The 16,868-nt window shown below is 36.7% G+C and overlaps 1 protein-coding gene across 2 annotated transcripts in view; it reads left to right on the forward strand.

Moving 5' to 3' along the window:
- Positions 1–7,792, forward strand: part of LOC149812134 (alpha/beta hydrolase domain-containing protein WAV2-like) — a 50,751-nt gene extending 42,959 nt beyond the window's left edge. The window contains exons 6-8 of one of the 2 annotated variants that reach the window (XM_089992647.1): positions 5,907–6,071; positions 6,499–6,754; positions 7,468–7,792. In XM_089992647.1, the coding sequence (XP_089848773.1) occupies positions 5,907–6,071; positions 6,499–6,754; positions 7,468–7,484 (438 nt within the window). In that variant the 3' untranslated portion in view covers positions 7,485–7,792. Of the gene's footprint in view, positions 1–5,906; positions 6,072–6,498; positions 6,755–7,394 lie in introns of both variants that reach the window. The other variant, XM_089992646.1, reaches the window with a different exon arrangement.
- Positions 7,793–16,868: the final 9,076 nt, after the last annotated feature.

Raw genomic sequence — 16,868 nt, forward strand, 5'->3', positions numbered from 1 at the left:
TGAGGGGGGCTATTAGAGCACGTGTGTGTTTAATTATTAAAGTTATAGATGGATATTGGATCTGGTTTTGGATCCCTTGTTATATTATATCTTAAATGCATACCATGTTGTAAATACCCATTAGATATAAGGGTATTTTTGTAAAGCGTATTAGGGCACTCCTTTTATTTTAATAACATTGAATTACATCCTGTATTGTGGGCGATTTTCTCCAAGGTCGTTTCACTTTCTCCTCTCCTTTTTCTTCTTTTTGATTGCAGCAGGTGCTGGTGGTTATCTCCCTCAATTTCTGACAGTTCCATCAGCAGTAAAAACATTGGACTCATTTGAATTATGACATTCGGATAACATTTCAATATTTGGAGTCATATGAAAAGAAGCACCTGAGTCAAGAAGCCATAGAGTTTTACCTGGATCGGAAGTGCTAAATGAAGAGACTGCAGCTCCCGTAGATGAAGATGCTCCCTTGAGTAGAGGTCCAAGAGCTTCCACCAATTGTGCCAGAGGCATGCTTCCAATGAAAGATTCACTTGATTTTTGTGGTGGCCCGACGGCGGCGACCTTTTTCTCATAGGGCCTTCTTAATTTTGGGTAATGGGTTTTTATATGTCCCGGTTCACGGCAATAGTAGCAAATGATTTTTCTTTTTTCAAAATCATTTCTTTGTTTTTCATTTATTTTTTTCCATAGTTAGGAGGTTTGTAAGTCCTAACATAGTTTTCGGGTTTTGAGACGGCTAGAACTAGTCGTCATCATTCTTGGAGATCCTACTTTTGAGTCTATTTACTTTCATACTTAACTCCTCTATTATGTCTTCTATTGAAGTCACTTTTCCACGATGAAGGAGAATAAACTTAGTGGATTTAAATTCCGATCTTAATCCACTAATGAAATGAAAAAAGTGCTCTGCATTGATTTGGTTTTGGCGGAGTTGAATATCTTGTGGACAATGCCACTTTGATTCAAGAAGAGCTAATTCTTCTCACAATTCCGACAAGCTATTGTAATACTCCCTAATGCTCTTGTCTCCTTGAACCATATTTCTTACTTTGGTTCGAAGATTGCACACATATGCAATATCCTTTAGAGAATACATTCTCTTAAGATAGTCCCAAGCTTCATTTGCATGCTCAAATTTTGCTAAACTTGAGCATTTCTTTATATCAACACTCAAAATAAGCCAAAACATGATCTTGGCATGTCTCATGATACGCCATTCTTTTCACTTTTTCTCGTAAGTAGATATGGCCTTAATTCTTTCTACCTCCATGAGAGGTATTTCTTTTTCTCCTTCATCCTTTGTAAGAATTAGAGTAGATTCCTCATCGATTCCATCTACATATCTCCATAAACCCTTGCCCCATATAAGATGTTTCATAATCGAAGTCCATGTGACATAGTTGGAATCATTTAGTTTGATAGGCTTAATGGTGACATTATCATTGTCATCCATTTTACAATATTTGGGAAAGGAGATAAGAGAAGAAAGAGAAAGATAAATAGAAGAATACTCTACCACAAATGATGAGTACGAATATCCTTCAAGCTTTTTACGCATCCACACGATTACCACTTGTAAGAACCTCGTGTGGCATGTTTCCCAATGCACGAAAAGACTTATCTTCATTGCTTGAAACTTGCTCTAATACCATGTAAGAAAATGAAATCTTCAAACAAACTTCAAATGCTTCTTCACGAATAAGCTCTGTCAAGAACCATAAAGGTTCATACACAACCACTAGGGTTCACACACAAAATACTCAAAAGAGAGATTCCAAATGAAAAAGTGAAGAATATATTTCAACACGAAAAGTATTAGAATACAATGGGGTAACACCCCATATTTATACATGAAATGAGATGGCAAGGGAGAGTAAATAGAATCGTACTCTAGCTTTTGCTTTTTGACTTAGTCAAAAAGCAAAAGGTCTATGCTATGTCCAAAACTGAAAAATAAACTAAAAGTAAAAAATCTAACTAACTTATGTTATTGTAACTAAACTGAAAAAAAGATTACATATTATGGGATATTTACATATGAGATTCTCTATGAGATTACAATTTTTTAACATTGATAAGGCTAGTTATCCCCCTACAAAGTTGTCAACAGAGTGCTTCGCTAGAATATGCTAGGTCTTGCTAAGAATACTGCTAAAATTGCAGAGGTCTTCCCAAAATGTTGCTTGCCATCAGTTTATTGCAACCATTAATCTTTCAGTAGATTCCCTTAGTTTGTTAGCTAATTATACAACAACAACAACAACTACGCCTTCATCCTAAAACAATTGGGGTCGGCGATATGAACCAAAATAGAAAATCATTCTGGGTCTTCCACATGAATCCTTCTCCTTCAATCATTTATATCCAATGCCATGTTCTCGGTGAGGTTCAAAGCATTTATATCATTTCCTATCATCTCCATTCAAGTCTTCTTAGGCCTACCTCGACCTCTTTTAACTAATATATTTTCCCATTTCTCCATCCTTCTAACTGGAGCATCATTAGGCCTTCGCCGAATATGTCCAAACCACCGTAAACGATTCTCTCTCATCTTATTTTCAATGGATGCAATGCCTACCTTCTTACGTATCTTCTTACGTATGTCCAAATTATAATCTTTTATTATAATTTCACACATCCATCTAAGCATACGCATCTTAGCTACACTCATTTTTTGAATATGATGTCTCTTGGCAGCCCAACATTCCGTACCATATCGTAAAGCGGGCCTAATTGTCGTCTTCATCCACCCAACCTTTATCCTATGATTTACCTCTCCATCAATTTCTGCATACTTTTGAATGATAGATCCCAAATATTTGAAACAGTCATCCACCGGTATTTCTTGCTCTCCAAGCTTCACTACACTCCCATCACTACTTCATTGCTTACTAAACCGACATTCCATATATTCTGTCTTACTCTTATTCAACTTAAAACCTCTTGCTTCCAATGTCTGTCTCCATAATTCTAACTTAGCATTAACCCCAGCTCTAGACTCATCAATCAAAACAATATCATCAGCAAACAACATACACCACGACACATTTTCTTGAATTGATCTCATAAGCTCATCCATCACTATAGCAAATAGGAAAGGGCTTAATGCAGATCCTTGATGTAACCCAACCGTTATAGGAAAATTGGTTGTCACCCCTCCACAAGTGCAGACATTGGTTACTACTTCTTCGTACATATCTTTAATTATACTAATGTACTTGAGAGAAACACCTTTCTTCATCATTGTCCACCAGAGAACATCCCTAAGTACTTTATCGTATGCCTTCTCCAAATCAATAAAAATCATATGCAAATCTTTGTTCCTCTCTCTATATCTCTCAATAAGTTGTCTAAGAAGATGTATAGCTTCCATAGTTGATCTTACAGGCATAAAACCAAATTAACTCTCCGATATCATGACAACCTTCCTCAACCTATACTCAATCACCCTCTCCCAAAGTTTCATAGTATGACTCATGAGTTTTATACCATGATAGTTTTTGCAATCTTGTATATCACCCTTATTCTTATATAGAGGCACCAAAGTACTCTTCCTCCACTCATTAGGCATCTTATTTGTCTGTCAAATCTTGTTAAAAAGATTTGTCAACCATTCTAAACCTTTCTAACCCAAGCATTTCCAAGCCTCGATAGGTATACCATCTGGGTCAACTGCCCTTCTTGATTTCATTTTCTTCAAAGCCTCTGCAATTTTTTTTTTGAATCTTGCGCATGAAGTCACGATTCATCTCATGAAAAGGAATGGAGAAGTATTCAAGATCTTGAGCATGACTTTCATTAAATAGCTTATCAAAATAATCTTTCCATCTCTCCTTAATCTCCTCATCTTTGACTAAAACCCTTTGCGTTTCATCTTTGATACATCTAATCATACACAGATCCCTCGATTTCCTATCTCTTATCTTTGCAAGCCTATAAATATCCTTCTCGCCCTCTTTGGTATCCAACTTGTCATAAACCTCCTTATATACCTTATCCTTCGCATTTCGAACTACTTTTTTAGCTTCCTTCTTTGTTATCATATATTTCTCCAAATTCTCATTATCACGACTCCTACTTAGATTTCTATACCACTCTCTTTTAACCTTGTTAGCTAATTATGCAAAAACTATTTCATTTTCTTGTTGATCACTCACTGTCATGTCTTTTTTATGTTACAAAGTTCTAATTTGCCTTTTTTCTCTGCAATGGGGATAACATACCCATCATTAATATGATGGCAACTTGGCTCAGGAGAGAAGGATGTGAGGAGAATAAACTCATATTACCGGGTATGTGGTCTCTAGAGTTAATGAGCCACCTAGGCCCTATGCCAAGTTTGATGTTTGATGTTCGTAACACCTGGTCATAGGTTCTTATATGTAAGCATGTGTGTGCGTGTGTTCATGTTTGATTTGTATAGTACTGGTCCTAGGTCAGGTTTGATGTGATTGGATATCATTTTTAAATTGCCATGTTCTATCCACTGCAGTTGCACGTGGACCCATTTGACCGATCCAGAGGAATTGCTTATGCTTAAACAGGATTAGAAAGAAAAGGGATATTAACAAATATTTATGGACGAAAGAAGGAAATAAGATAAGAAAAAGAATATTGGGAGAATAAAAGTCAAAACGAGAGAGTGAAAAATATAACGAGTATCAACACAAAATATATGAAATAAAATACAAGAAACAAGGAAATATCAAGTGTGGAAAATGAAGAAGAGATGAAAATCTAGATTTGAAGCAAGCCTCAATGGATGGGAAACACAATCAAGTCTAAGTGATCTTATACCATAATAATCTGCAGAAAATAAAGAAAAGAAAACCCTAACCTTTCTCCCATGTCATGGGCGGCCCCAAAAGGGTTAAATACAGAAACATGTTTAATTACAGCATTCAAGATTTCCAGTACTTAAAATGACGATGCACTACTGAGCAATTCATGTTTATATATACTTAAACATGCTACTAAGCAACATAATAAAGAATAGAATTACAAAATCTGCTGCTGCCAAGACATCTAATAGCGTGTTGGGATTTTATTATTTTGTATCGGTTGCATCCTTTTTCATTGTCATATATAATTTGCATTAGCATCAGAAATTCTCTCTCTCTCTCTCTCTCTCTCTCTCTCTCTATATATATATATATATATATATATATATATTCATAATTATCTAGGAGGATTCATGATAATGGACCATCTTACCATTTCTTCACATTGATGGCAGAGTCTATGGGCCTTGTTTCATAATAGATGAGTCTTAGTTGAGGATTGCAGGGATCTTAGTATCAGAGAATTCATACTGACAAGTCTCAAGCATGGAACCATGTAGGGTTTATTGCAGTATATGATCCTTTGTTGAATGCTGATTGTATGAGAAGATAAGGGCTTTAAAAATATGATATGAGTGACCAAAGGAGGCCATAAGAAGTGAATTGCTCTTAAATGTGTTGCTTGGAGCATATCAGATTGCAGTGGGAAGCGGTACAGTTGAACATCATGGGAGAAGAATGAATAGGAAGAAAGGGAAAAAATTAGGGGATAAGGGAACAGGGTGAGAGACATGTGATGCTGCTGAATCCATGTAGTCCTGTTTGTGCTTGCAAAATTGATAGCCTTGCATGTTGTTGGCATGAGTTCACTAGTTGGGTAGACCTTGGAAATGCTAATATATTTGCAATTCCATCTGATGAAGCTCTTGGATTTTCTTGTTCAACATATGATGTTTGGTTTAAGATAAATTTTTTATAGGTTTAACGAGAATAAAGTTTCAATGTCTCATGGAATATGGTCAGTCATATCTTGACTACTGATTAATTTCTGAAGGCATCATTTACCTATTAAAAGTGCCAAGTTTTATCTAGGTCAACTTACATGGTGTTCCTGACTGATTGCAGGTTTCAGCATTGATATTGGAGAACACTTTCACATCTATCCTGGATATGACTGGTGTTCTTCTACCTTTCTTGAAGTTGTTCATTGGAAGTAATGCATTCAAGGGACCACGGATACTCAATTTCCTTATTCGCTCTCCTTGGAATACATTTGAAATTATTAATGAGGTGCGGCAGTTAATTTTTGTTTACAAATGCTTACGTCTAAAAGCCTCCCTTTTTTGGTAACTGGAACCCAAGATCACCCTATTGAGATGTACATCACCATACTATTTCTGCTGCAGAGCAAAACCTAGAATTATATCAAGTTCCCTTTTTCCATGTTTTCATCATCTGTTCAGTCATTCTAGGTTCTTTTTCAGTATGCCAAATGACACAAAATACTCTCTTCCTTCCCATCTTCATGCACCACCAAACAAGAGAGAGAGAGAGAGAGAGAGAGAGCAATTTTTTTGTTTTTAGAGTTGGAACAGGATAAGTTCATGTTCTGATAAATTAGTACTTTAACTATTTAACAATAGTAATTATTTTAGTAGCTTCTGCATTTTTCTTGTCACATGGCTTTACATCTTCGGACTTGATTTTATATGTCCAGATCAAGCAACCAATACTGTTCCTATCTGGCTTGCAAGATGAGATGGTGCCTCCATTTCACATGCGGTTGCTTTATGAGAAAGCATCTACAAATAATTCAGAGACTTTATTTGTGGATTTTCCCAATGGCATGCACATGGACACTTGGTTGGCCGGTGCTGATCGTTATTGGAGATCAATTCAGTTATTCTTGGAGCGTTGTCTTCCACAGAATGAGGAGCACGCAGCACACCATGAGAGCGATTCTGGAAATGAAGGTATTTTACAGAGAATTGCACGATCATATATATATATATATATATATATATATATATATATATATAAAAGAAAAAAAGACTATGTTAGCTACTATCTTAAGGTTTTGTATCTGTAGATGAGAAGGCATACTATGAACTGCATGATGTCATACCTTGATGAACCTCTTCTGCACAACGTCTGTGAACTTCAGTGTGTCTAAACATGCCCTAAGTTTTGGTCTCATTGTTAGTCTTTACCTGAGAAATTGGACATAATGGCCTTTATCCTTTGCAAGTTTGCATTATGAACATTTCCAATCTCTAAAATCTAATTTGTATGGTGAAAGCAAGCTATTTGTCTTTCTCCATAATAATATTGCTGCATTTCTCCGAAAGGCTTTTGCTGTTTTAGTTTGTTCTCTGTCATGCGATGATCAAGCTATTAAAGTCAGATTGCTATTGTAATTCATGTGCTATCTTGTGCTTTTGCTTCTGACATGATGAAATACCTTGTCTCCACTGATCAATTTTCTTTATACTGACTAAGATTTCCCTAACAAAGTTAGATTAGGTAGATTGCAGAAAAAACTGGCAAATGTGTGGGACATTATACTTCATTCACTATGTTGCCTGATGAATACTGATGCTCAATATGTGGTAGGTTTGTTCCCTGAAATGTACAGATCCATTAGTTGAATCTTTGTTTTGTTGTTATTTCTGTTCACCAATTTCAGACATGCAAGCAAGGTGATGAATGCTTTAAAGCAGTTGGCATAAGTGAGCCATGAAGGCCTAATACATTACAACCTGTTTTGATGCTGCAATTGTTGGGAGAACCGTCTCATGGTGAACCGGTAAATCAAGAGTATCTCAGCAGGGTAATTTTTTTTTTGGCTTTTTCTTTGTGAAGGAAAGTCCAGGCTTGTAATTCACATGCTGGATGGAAATATTCCATAATGCTAGTGATTGATGTCAATTTTCTGTAAAATGGACTTGGTTGTGTTGGTGAGCTCCACATTATTGTCTCCACTCCTTGGAAAATAGCCATTGTTTGAAAAATGCTCGCTTGATTCCTTTAGTGGATGGTTGTCGTCTTTGCTTTCTGTCCTTTTGACCTTTCTTTTATACTTCCCTAATTGTTTTTTGCTATTTTCTTGCATCAAGCATCCATGATGAGATGGATGAACATGGCAGTACATTCGGATGTGTTATGATGCTCGCCATGTGGAGATCGATCATTGGTTAGAGTGCTATGTAAGGAGTTAGCTAAACCTAAATGAAAGTGTGTGCTTATTCAATAGCAGATTGCTTTTATTCCATTACAAAGACAACTGGGATGATCTTGGAAAATGTTTTCTTGAAGATGCTTTTTGAGGCACCAATGAGCCCTGCTGCCCTGGGTAAGGTTGTTATGACAGGTTTTCTCCCCTCAATCCCTATTTTTTCTATTATCTCAAAAGAGCCTGATTTTTGTGCAAGTGGTGGAAAGGTGCAGAATGCAGCAGGTTTTTTTTTTTGGCCGGGGGGGAGAGGGTGTCTGGTTGTGTACTCTCGGAAAGGCCCCAGGAAAAAGTAGAAAAAGGAAAGGAAAGCTGACAAGTGGGCTTTCTCTGTAAAAAAATAGAAATAGAAATCTTGTGACGGGTTGGTGGGTCTCTCTCTCTCTCTCTCTCAGGGTGTTAAGGGGTGGAGAGAGCTCGGTTGGCTAACGCCCACAAATGCGTGATTCTTTTTGTTTGAGGAGATGAGGTCTGTGGGCTTGTGAGTGGAAACGGGTGTTAATTTCAGGTTTTGTTCTCTTGTAACTTGATTTGTAATGTTCTCTTTTTCCTGATCTATGGAAAAGGAACTGTAAATTCAAAGGATTTTACTGCTTGCTTATAGTATTATACAAGATTTTTAGCAAAATGAAACTTCAGTCTTCTTCCGTTTGGGATTGTAGGTGGTGGTTTATTTTGAGTGTCGTTGACTCCTCATTTGGTGGTGGGTGGTGTTCACTCTACTGCCCGTAGGGGCAAAAAACCGTTGACCAAAATTTATCAGCCTAACCGGATCCATTTTAACATGGTTTGATTCATTTGAGCCTAGGATTGATTTGCAAACCGTGATTTCATCCCATTGTTCGTATGGTCTGATTAGTTTGAATTCGTTGAACTTCTAATTCAAACCTGGATCGAACTAGATTGCAGCCTGATTTCTGTGTTTTACCAAAGCTTTGTGGTGGATAATCCAACACTTGGCTAAGAGATTTAGGAATTCAGAGTTTCCTGCAGAGTTGCCACAAGTAGCCATGTAGAATTTACAGAAGAATGTGTAGATGCTCACAATATATATATATATATATATATATATATATATATATAGAGAGAGAGAGAGAGAGAGAGAGAGAGAGAGAGAGAGAGAGAGAGAGAGCAGTAATTGGGGTGGAAACTGTTTTGCACAACCGGTTTCGTTTCCTTTGGGGGTTATTGTCCCAACTCCCAAGTACATAGGCAACCGGTGGAGCCGATTAGGTAATGCCCATCTTGAGAATGAGTGAGATGGGCGGTGGTGATCAGCAACGCTGCAGGTTGGCGGTGGTGATCAGCAACGAGCCTGCAAAAAGTGACCTCATTTAATTTTATTTCACCCACCTTTTACCTTTAGAAAGCATGTAAACTCACACATGTAAGCTGACAAGAGCCTTCCATATGGGTAAAAAACCTGTAAATGGTGAATTTCACGCCACCCCTATCTCATGAATGTCACACATCAGAAGTTTGAAACCCACGGGTGGCATCCCTCGCCACAAGGTCGAAGCTGGGTGTATTCCCCGGTGGGCAGGAGGGACCTCAAGGATTTCACCAACCAATGTGTGGTTGGTGATCGGGAATTTTCCCTTGGATTATCCAAAAAAAAGCATCCTCTATCTCAATTGAATTTCGAGGGCTCCCCGGGGCACCCTTTTGATTTCTTGCTAGCAGTCTTCAAAGAGCTCATGGTAAACTTGTAGGATTGAATGGGAATCAAGAAGTTTGCCTTGATCAGCTGCTTCCATTTGTGTCCTCTTTCCATCCCTTTTCCAAATTTGAACAGAATTTCACAGAGATGATTTTAGGAACCGGCCGGATGGCATCATCTATGCATGACCGCTTCTTGGGCTTGCCTTGCCAGCATCAAATATTTACTGAAAATGGTAAAATCTCTCTCTCTCTCTCTCTCTCTCTCTCTCTCTCTCTCTCTCTCTCTCTCTCTCTCTCTCTCTCTCTCTCTCTGTTATTAAAACTTACTAGCCAAATCCCCCTCCAAAAGGTAAGTCCAACTTAGATAGAACAGAATCAGCTTTTCCAAGATTAAGGGAATGAGGTTTTGACGTTAGCTCATCATTCAGTTGGGTAATTAAAAGATTTTTTGTTTAATTTCAATTTAGCATATAATATCAATTTCATTTTAGCATATAATATCAAAAGAGACAAATTCTGAACAAGAAATTAACGTCTGTGTGTGGTGTTGGGGTGGGGGGTGGGGAGAATATATGGTGGTTCGGTGCCACCATAATATGGCTGTATTGAGTCCTTGGTCGTTCGATCCTCCCTGATCCAACGGCTATGTCTGGTTTCTTTTATAAAAATGTTCCAGCGTGGATATGATAAAGAATAGGGAATCAGCTAGCCTTTAAAGCCTGCTCTATTCACACAGTAACAAAGCATGCTGCTGGCCCTTAGAGCCAGCTCCAACCATGCAGTAAACAAAGCATGCGGCAGTTTTTCAAAGCCTCAGAAACTTGAACTTTTGGCTCTTCATTCACTTAGGACACGTTTGGAAGCAAGAAAAATTCTCACAAGAAAAAAAAATTGCCTATGAAAAGTTTTGATATGATAACTTTTCTAAATGAAAATTTTCACTTTTTTGTATAGCATGAGAAAAATGGAATGAAAAATGTGAGAAAATGAGAGAGCGGGGTCGATCAGCCCCCTCTTGGAGAGAGAGAGAGCTGAAAATGGTGGTGGGTGGAAACAGGTCGGGTTTGATTTGGGCCCAGGTGGAACCAGACTTGGACCAGATTTTTTGGTATGGTAGCTGGTCTGGACCCGGGTCTAATCGGGTATACTATAAGAGAAACCATACCCGGACCCGTTAAGAACAAAATGAACCAGACCCCAACCATACCCGGTAAAATAATATTTTTATTACTTTTACATTAAAAATTTGTGGGTCTTAATCGGAACTCAGGTCGGGCCCAGTTCTGGTATAAAATTTTACAAACTATACCCGAGTCCATGTATTAATCGGACTTTCGGGTCTGGACCCCAGTCTTAATCAAGTCTTCTTATTTGTCACCATACCCGGACCCTATAGGGTTTGGTCCGGGTTGGGTTTGGGTAAACCCAATCCGTTGACACCCCTAGGTGGAAGGAAGATGAAGATGGAGGAAGTTCTTCTTGTGGCAGCCCATGGGATGAGATGTGTTGTGCGTGAATGGTTGCCCTAATAAAAAAGAATTTTTGATATAAAAAAAATCCTCCACCCCCCCCCCCCCCCCCCCCCCACCCCCCCCCCCCCCCACCCCCCAAGGTGGAGGAATTTTTCCTATAAAAAACTACACTTTTAGAAAAACTTTCTTTTCAATTTTTTTTTCTCGTTTGGAATAGTTGGAAAAGTTGTCATTTTTCTTTCCTACTTGCATTTTTTCTACCATTTTCTTGCTTTGAAACATGCCCTTATGGAAACCTTGAACTCTCTCTCTCTCTCTCTCTCTCTCTCTCTCTCTCTCTCTCTCTCTCTCTCTCTCTCTCTCTGAGTAAATACATATACATTGTTAAACGTACATATGGCAAAAGGATCAAATTCAAGCCAGAATATGATTGATCTGAATCCTTACCGAATCCTAATACAAAATAGGAATATATCCATATCTGAATTCGGCTGCAAATTGGATCTAATGGTAATGGATAAAAGTGCAAGATCAAATTCAGGTCAAATGATGATAGATCCCAATTCTAATCTGAAATAAAAACTGCAGAACCAAATATTAATTAGGGTATATAGTTCATATCTAAAAAGAGGTATGGTTGAATTCAAATCCAAAATATATGTGCCATTGATGAATCCAATAAAAATAGAATAAAAACACACCATTTACATGGGGAAAATGCAACTAGATGATCTCGATCTGAACCCAAATTAGCTTCAAGTTAAAATAATTATCCAATTTGGATCCATATCCTAAAATATTTTAATTTAACAGATCTATATCCATTACAAGTAAACATTTGGATCGCATTTTAGGGATCCAAAAATAAAAAATAATGTGCTGGACTCAGACCAGTACCTAATTAAATCCAATCATTTGCACTCTAATTCTGGACCAAGTCTCTTCCATCTAGGATCTTTCATGCATTGGATGGTAAATTGTATTTTTTCAACACCTTTTTTAATTTATAACCCGAAGAAGCTGCACCCGGCATGAAGACTTAGTCGCGCTGGCTCAGCCTGCCATACCTATCGTCATCGTGCCGGCAGCATAAAATTCTGATGCTAGGACCAATGTGGGTAGAGTGGTGACGCCTTGCCTATGAGAATCGAACCTTGACTGCCAACACTTATAAATGAAATATAGGAAAAACTCCATAAATATGGTGGAAATGTTTTCCCCAAGAAGTGGTGATGGAGAGAGAGGAATGCCAAAAGGTCAAAGGTTTTAGCTCTTGGAAAAAACTTAATTTTTTGTTTTTTTTAAAGCAACTGCCAATTATTCGGTACCACCGATATTATGGTGATATTCTCAATTGTACCACATAGCTTATGGTGATACACATTTGATTTGCGCATATTTAAGCGCCAAAAGCAAGATCATGGTTTCATGTCTTATTTATTATTTGCATGTGTTAAAAGTTGACGTTATGTTTTATACCATTTTTTGACCACTGTGAACTATTGATTTTTACTGTCTTAAAAATGGACTCTTGTGGTGTATTAAACATGCTAAAACTTTTAATATAATAAATAAATCATGCTGTATGGTTAGATTTTTCATTTGCGGGCTAAATCTATACAAACAAGATTAACCACCATATGGTATCCAGGTACTGAACCACCATATATTTTCTCATATATGTATACACATACAGAGTTTTTGTTTCTTTTTTGATACATATATATATATATATATATATATATATATATGAAATGGGAGTAGCTAACTACTGCAGGCGTTTGCTTGTCCTTTTTTTTTACACAAAAAGGGGACTTTAGCGGGGGGCAAAACTACCGCTAAAGACTCCCCAAGTCAATGGTGGCATTTTTTTTTGCTGAAAGACCCATAGAGTCAATAGAGTGGAGACTAGGTGTCAAACAAAGTTAGAAGCCTACTGCAAGAAAACAAGGGTTTTCAAGGTACTTTTCACAAATATGATCCGGAGATGTGTTTCAACATAGCAGATTTGCTAAAAAAATGACACTTGGATTGTGTTTTTTATGAGAAAATATAAATTTTTTAGCTTAAATCTTTACAAAAATTATACACCATCGATTTTCAAATCTTATAAAAACCTACCCACACCCTCTGTTATGTCGAGAACGGGACATAAGGAACGTCACTTAAAAAAAAACTCAAGCGAAGGGTCTCTCTCTCCTATGCAACGGCCGGGCAGCGAGGCCGACGGTGAAAGACTTGCGCTCTCTCCCTTTTTTTATTTCTTCTTCTTCTTCTCTCTGATTAGGGCTCTCAATAAGAAATTTATTTGATATGGGATTTGAATCAAATATCTTTAATTAGGGTTTTTTATATTATAAGTTTGATTAAATTTTTTTGTTGATTTGATTAAGGCTTTTTCTTTGATTTTTTTATTATATTTTTTAAAAAAAATTCATTGATTAGGGTTTTGAATCCAATATATTTAATTAATGCTTCTGATATTTAATTTGATTAGGACTTTGAATCAAATATCTTTAATTAGGGAGTTTGATATTTAATTTGATGAGAGTTATTTTTTCTTTGAATTTTTTTGATTATGGATTTGAATCAAATATCTTTAATTAGGGCTTCTTATAATTAATTTGATTAGGGATTTTCTTGTATTTGATTAGGATTATTTTTTTTTATTCGGATTTGAATTAGGGCTTTTTATATTTAATTTTATGGTTTTTTTATTTTATGATTTATTTTTCTTGTAGCTTAAGAATTTTTTTTATTTATGATTTATTTTCTTGCATTTAGGGTTTTATGATTTTTGTATTTGTATCTAAAAAATTTTGAATCCTTATTTTTTCTCGATTTACCTAAAATTCAAACAACTTTTTTGCTCGGATTCAGTTTGAGATCCATATTTCAAGTTAAAATCTATAACTTTTTGATAAACTTTCATAATTAAATCCAATATGACACTGATTAAAGTATTTATATATAAAAAATCTAAATTCTTATTTTTTCTCAATTACCTAAATTTTAAACATTTTTTGGTATTTAAATTCATTCCGATATCCATATTCAGGGATAAAATCCATAACAAACATGTTAAAACACTTGTATGATGGGGTGGATTGAGTCCTACAATCTAAAACAAAGTTATCCAACCCATTATCCATATATATCCAAGCTGTCCGCAAAGCGTAAAAATCAAATGCTTGACACAAGGAATACAACTTTTTGTTCAGTTAAAACAAACATTTAATGTAGCACAGTTGTTCCAGAATAGACAGAACATGTATTGTGTATGTTATTTGGTATGTTCTAGTGTTCTCTCAAATCTTAAACGGATAATCAAACACTCCCTTAGAGAACCCTATATTAGTTATTGAATCTTAACTGGCATTGATTTGTATTGAATCAATATGCTTTTACTGCAACCAGTATGCGTTTTTTAAAATCACAATAATTCAGAGCTATTCAGTGCATCCGTGAGAAACTGAAAATTCATCTCTCTCTCTCTCTCTCTCTCTCTCTCTCTCTCTCTCTCTCTCTCTCTCTCTCCGTTCGGTGTAGCAGTTGATTGAGAAAATTGATCACCAGTGGCAATATAAAAAACTGCTCTCTCTCTCTCTCTCTCTCTCTCTCTCTCTCTCTCTCTCTCTCTCTCTCTCTCTCTCTCCGTTTGGTGTATCAGTTGATTGAGAAAGTCGATCACCAGTGGCAATATAAAAAACTGCACTCTCTCTCACCGTTTGGTGCATCAGTTGATTGAGAAAGTCGATCACCAGTGGCAATATAAAAAAACCGCACAAGCTTCTAGAAACCATAAATGTCTGTATGATTGCTACTTTATCATGCTCAATTAGTCCACAAAGCACGTTGTTGTGTGTAGCAAAATTACTATTGTACGACCACGTGGGTGCCTTATAGATCATCTATTATTCTTGTTTTCTTTAATTGAAAAGGTAGGATTCCTAACATTCTCCTCACTTACCACAACCTTGACCTAATGCACACATACTTCAAGATACAGTGAACAAGAGGTCGCTTGGTTTTAGCAAGCAATTGAGCTCGAGCTATGCTCAACTCGTATGGGCTTGCTTGGCTCGTTTACCGTCCTTGTGTACCAAGACCTAGGGTTGGTAAACGAACCGAGCAGCTTATGATTCGGCTTGTCATGAACACGGTTGTGATCGATTCGTATAGCTGGTGAGCCAAGCTACGAGTCAAGCCCCAACACAAAGTGTTTGGTTTGGCTTAGCTCAAGTGAACTCCTATTGATAAAATATATATGTATATATTTTATTTGTAATATATATTTTAAGCATAATGTATAATATATATATATGTATATATTTTATTTGTAATATATATTTTAAGCATAATGTATAATATATATATATATATATATATGAATAAAAAACTCCCCAATGAAAACGGCCCCAAACCTATCAAATGATTTTTTTTTCCAAAATTCTGACCGTAAAAATGTGTTCAGCATGATTGATTTACTAGAAATCAATACTTTGACCATGAATTTTGGATAAAAAAATGATATTTAGAGCCTCAAAAATTTATGAAAATTATAAGCCATTGATTTATGAAACTTATAAAAACCTATCCATGCATCATAATCAAATACTTCAAGAACTGATTTCTATAAAAACAAGCATATGGATCACATCTGTATGGTCATAATTTTGAAAAAATACTAAAAATCCAATAAAACATTATTTGATAAGTTTTGAAGGGTTTTCCATTGAAGAGGTTTTTCAAAATCATATATACATATAAAGATAAAAGGATGCATAAAAAATATAAACTATTAAGTGTGACATAAAATTATATATTTAAAATATAATATAAATACATTATATGTTTAAATAACATAAAATATTTTATACGAGAGAACTCGTGTTTGGCTTCTCTCGTTCACGGACGAGCCTAGATTCAGCTAAACATGAGCATGCATGAGCTAAATGAACGGATCCCGAACATGGACTGTTGGGTTCGTTGTTCTGGTTGACTAGCTTTCAAAAAGTTGGATATGGATCAATATCTTGTCTCGATGCAAGTTGGACCCCCCCCCCCCCCCCCGAACGCACGTGAGCGTGTGAACACCTGGTGCCTGCCTCGGTCCGAGGAACGCACAGATCCCAAAATATATCATTCAATGCTAAAAGCTATGACAGTGACGTCATACACAGCAAAAGCGTCTTTTTTAACTTTTTTACATGCCCCCACTTATTTTAATTTTTAAGGCCTTCACATGGGGCCCACATACCGGGTGGGAGCACCCCCACCCCTTCTTCATACGCACGTGAGAGATCACGTGATTTTTTTTTGGTAGATAAAATCGAGGTGTGTATTTAAATTTAAAATATATACATATAAAAGAAAATATTAAAAATAAAATAAAGATATAAACATAAAACATATCAAAATATTAATAAGGTCATTTTTTATGCAGTGGTATCTGCTGCTAATGAGTAATGACCGTTCATCTCAACATTTTTTCTCAAGATGAACACCACACCTAGGGATGGCAGTGGACCGGGGGAAAGCAGGGCCCCGCCTCGCCCCATTCGGACCGGGGATGAAGGGTATGAAACGGGGATGGAGGCGGGGACGAAGGTTAAAATCCATCCTCGTCCGGGGATGGAGGCGGGGATGGACGTGCACTTTTCCCCGCCCCGCCCCGCCCCGCCCCGTCTCCGCCTCATCCCCGCCCCGACCACTTTTCCC

This window comes from Nuphar pumila, chromosome 17, assembly GCF_984573655.1.
Source record: "Nuphar pumila chromosome 17, dmNupPumi1.hap1.1, whole genome shotgun sequence".
NCBI lineage: Eukaryota > Viridiplantae > Streptophyta > Magnoliopsida > Nymphaeales > Nymphaeaceae > Nuphar > Nuphar pumila.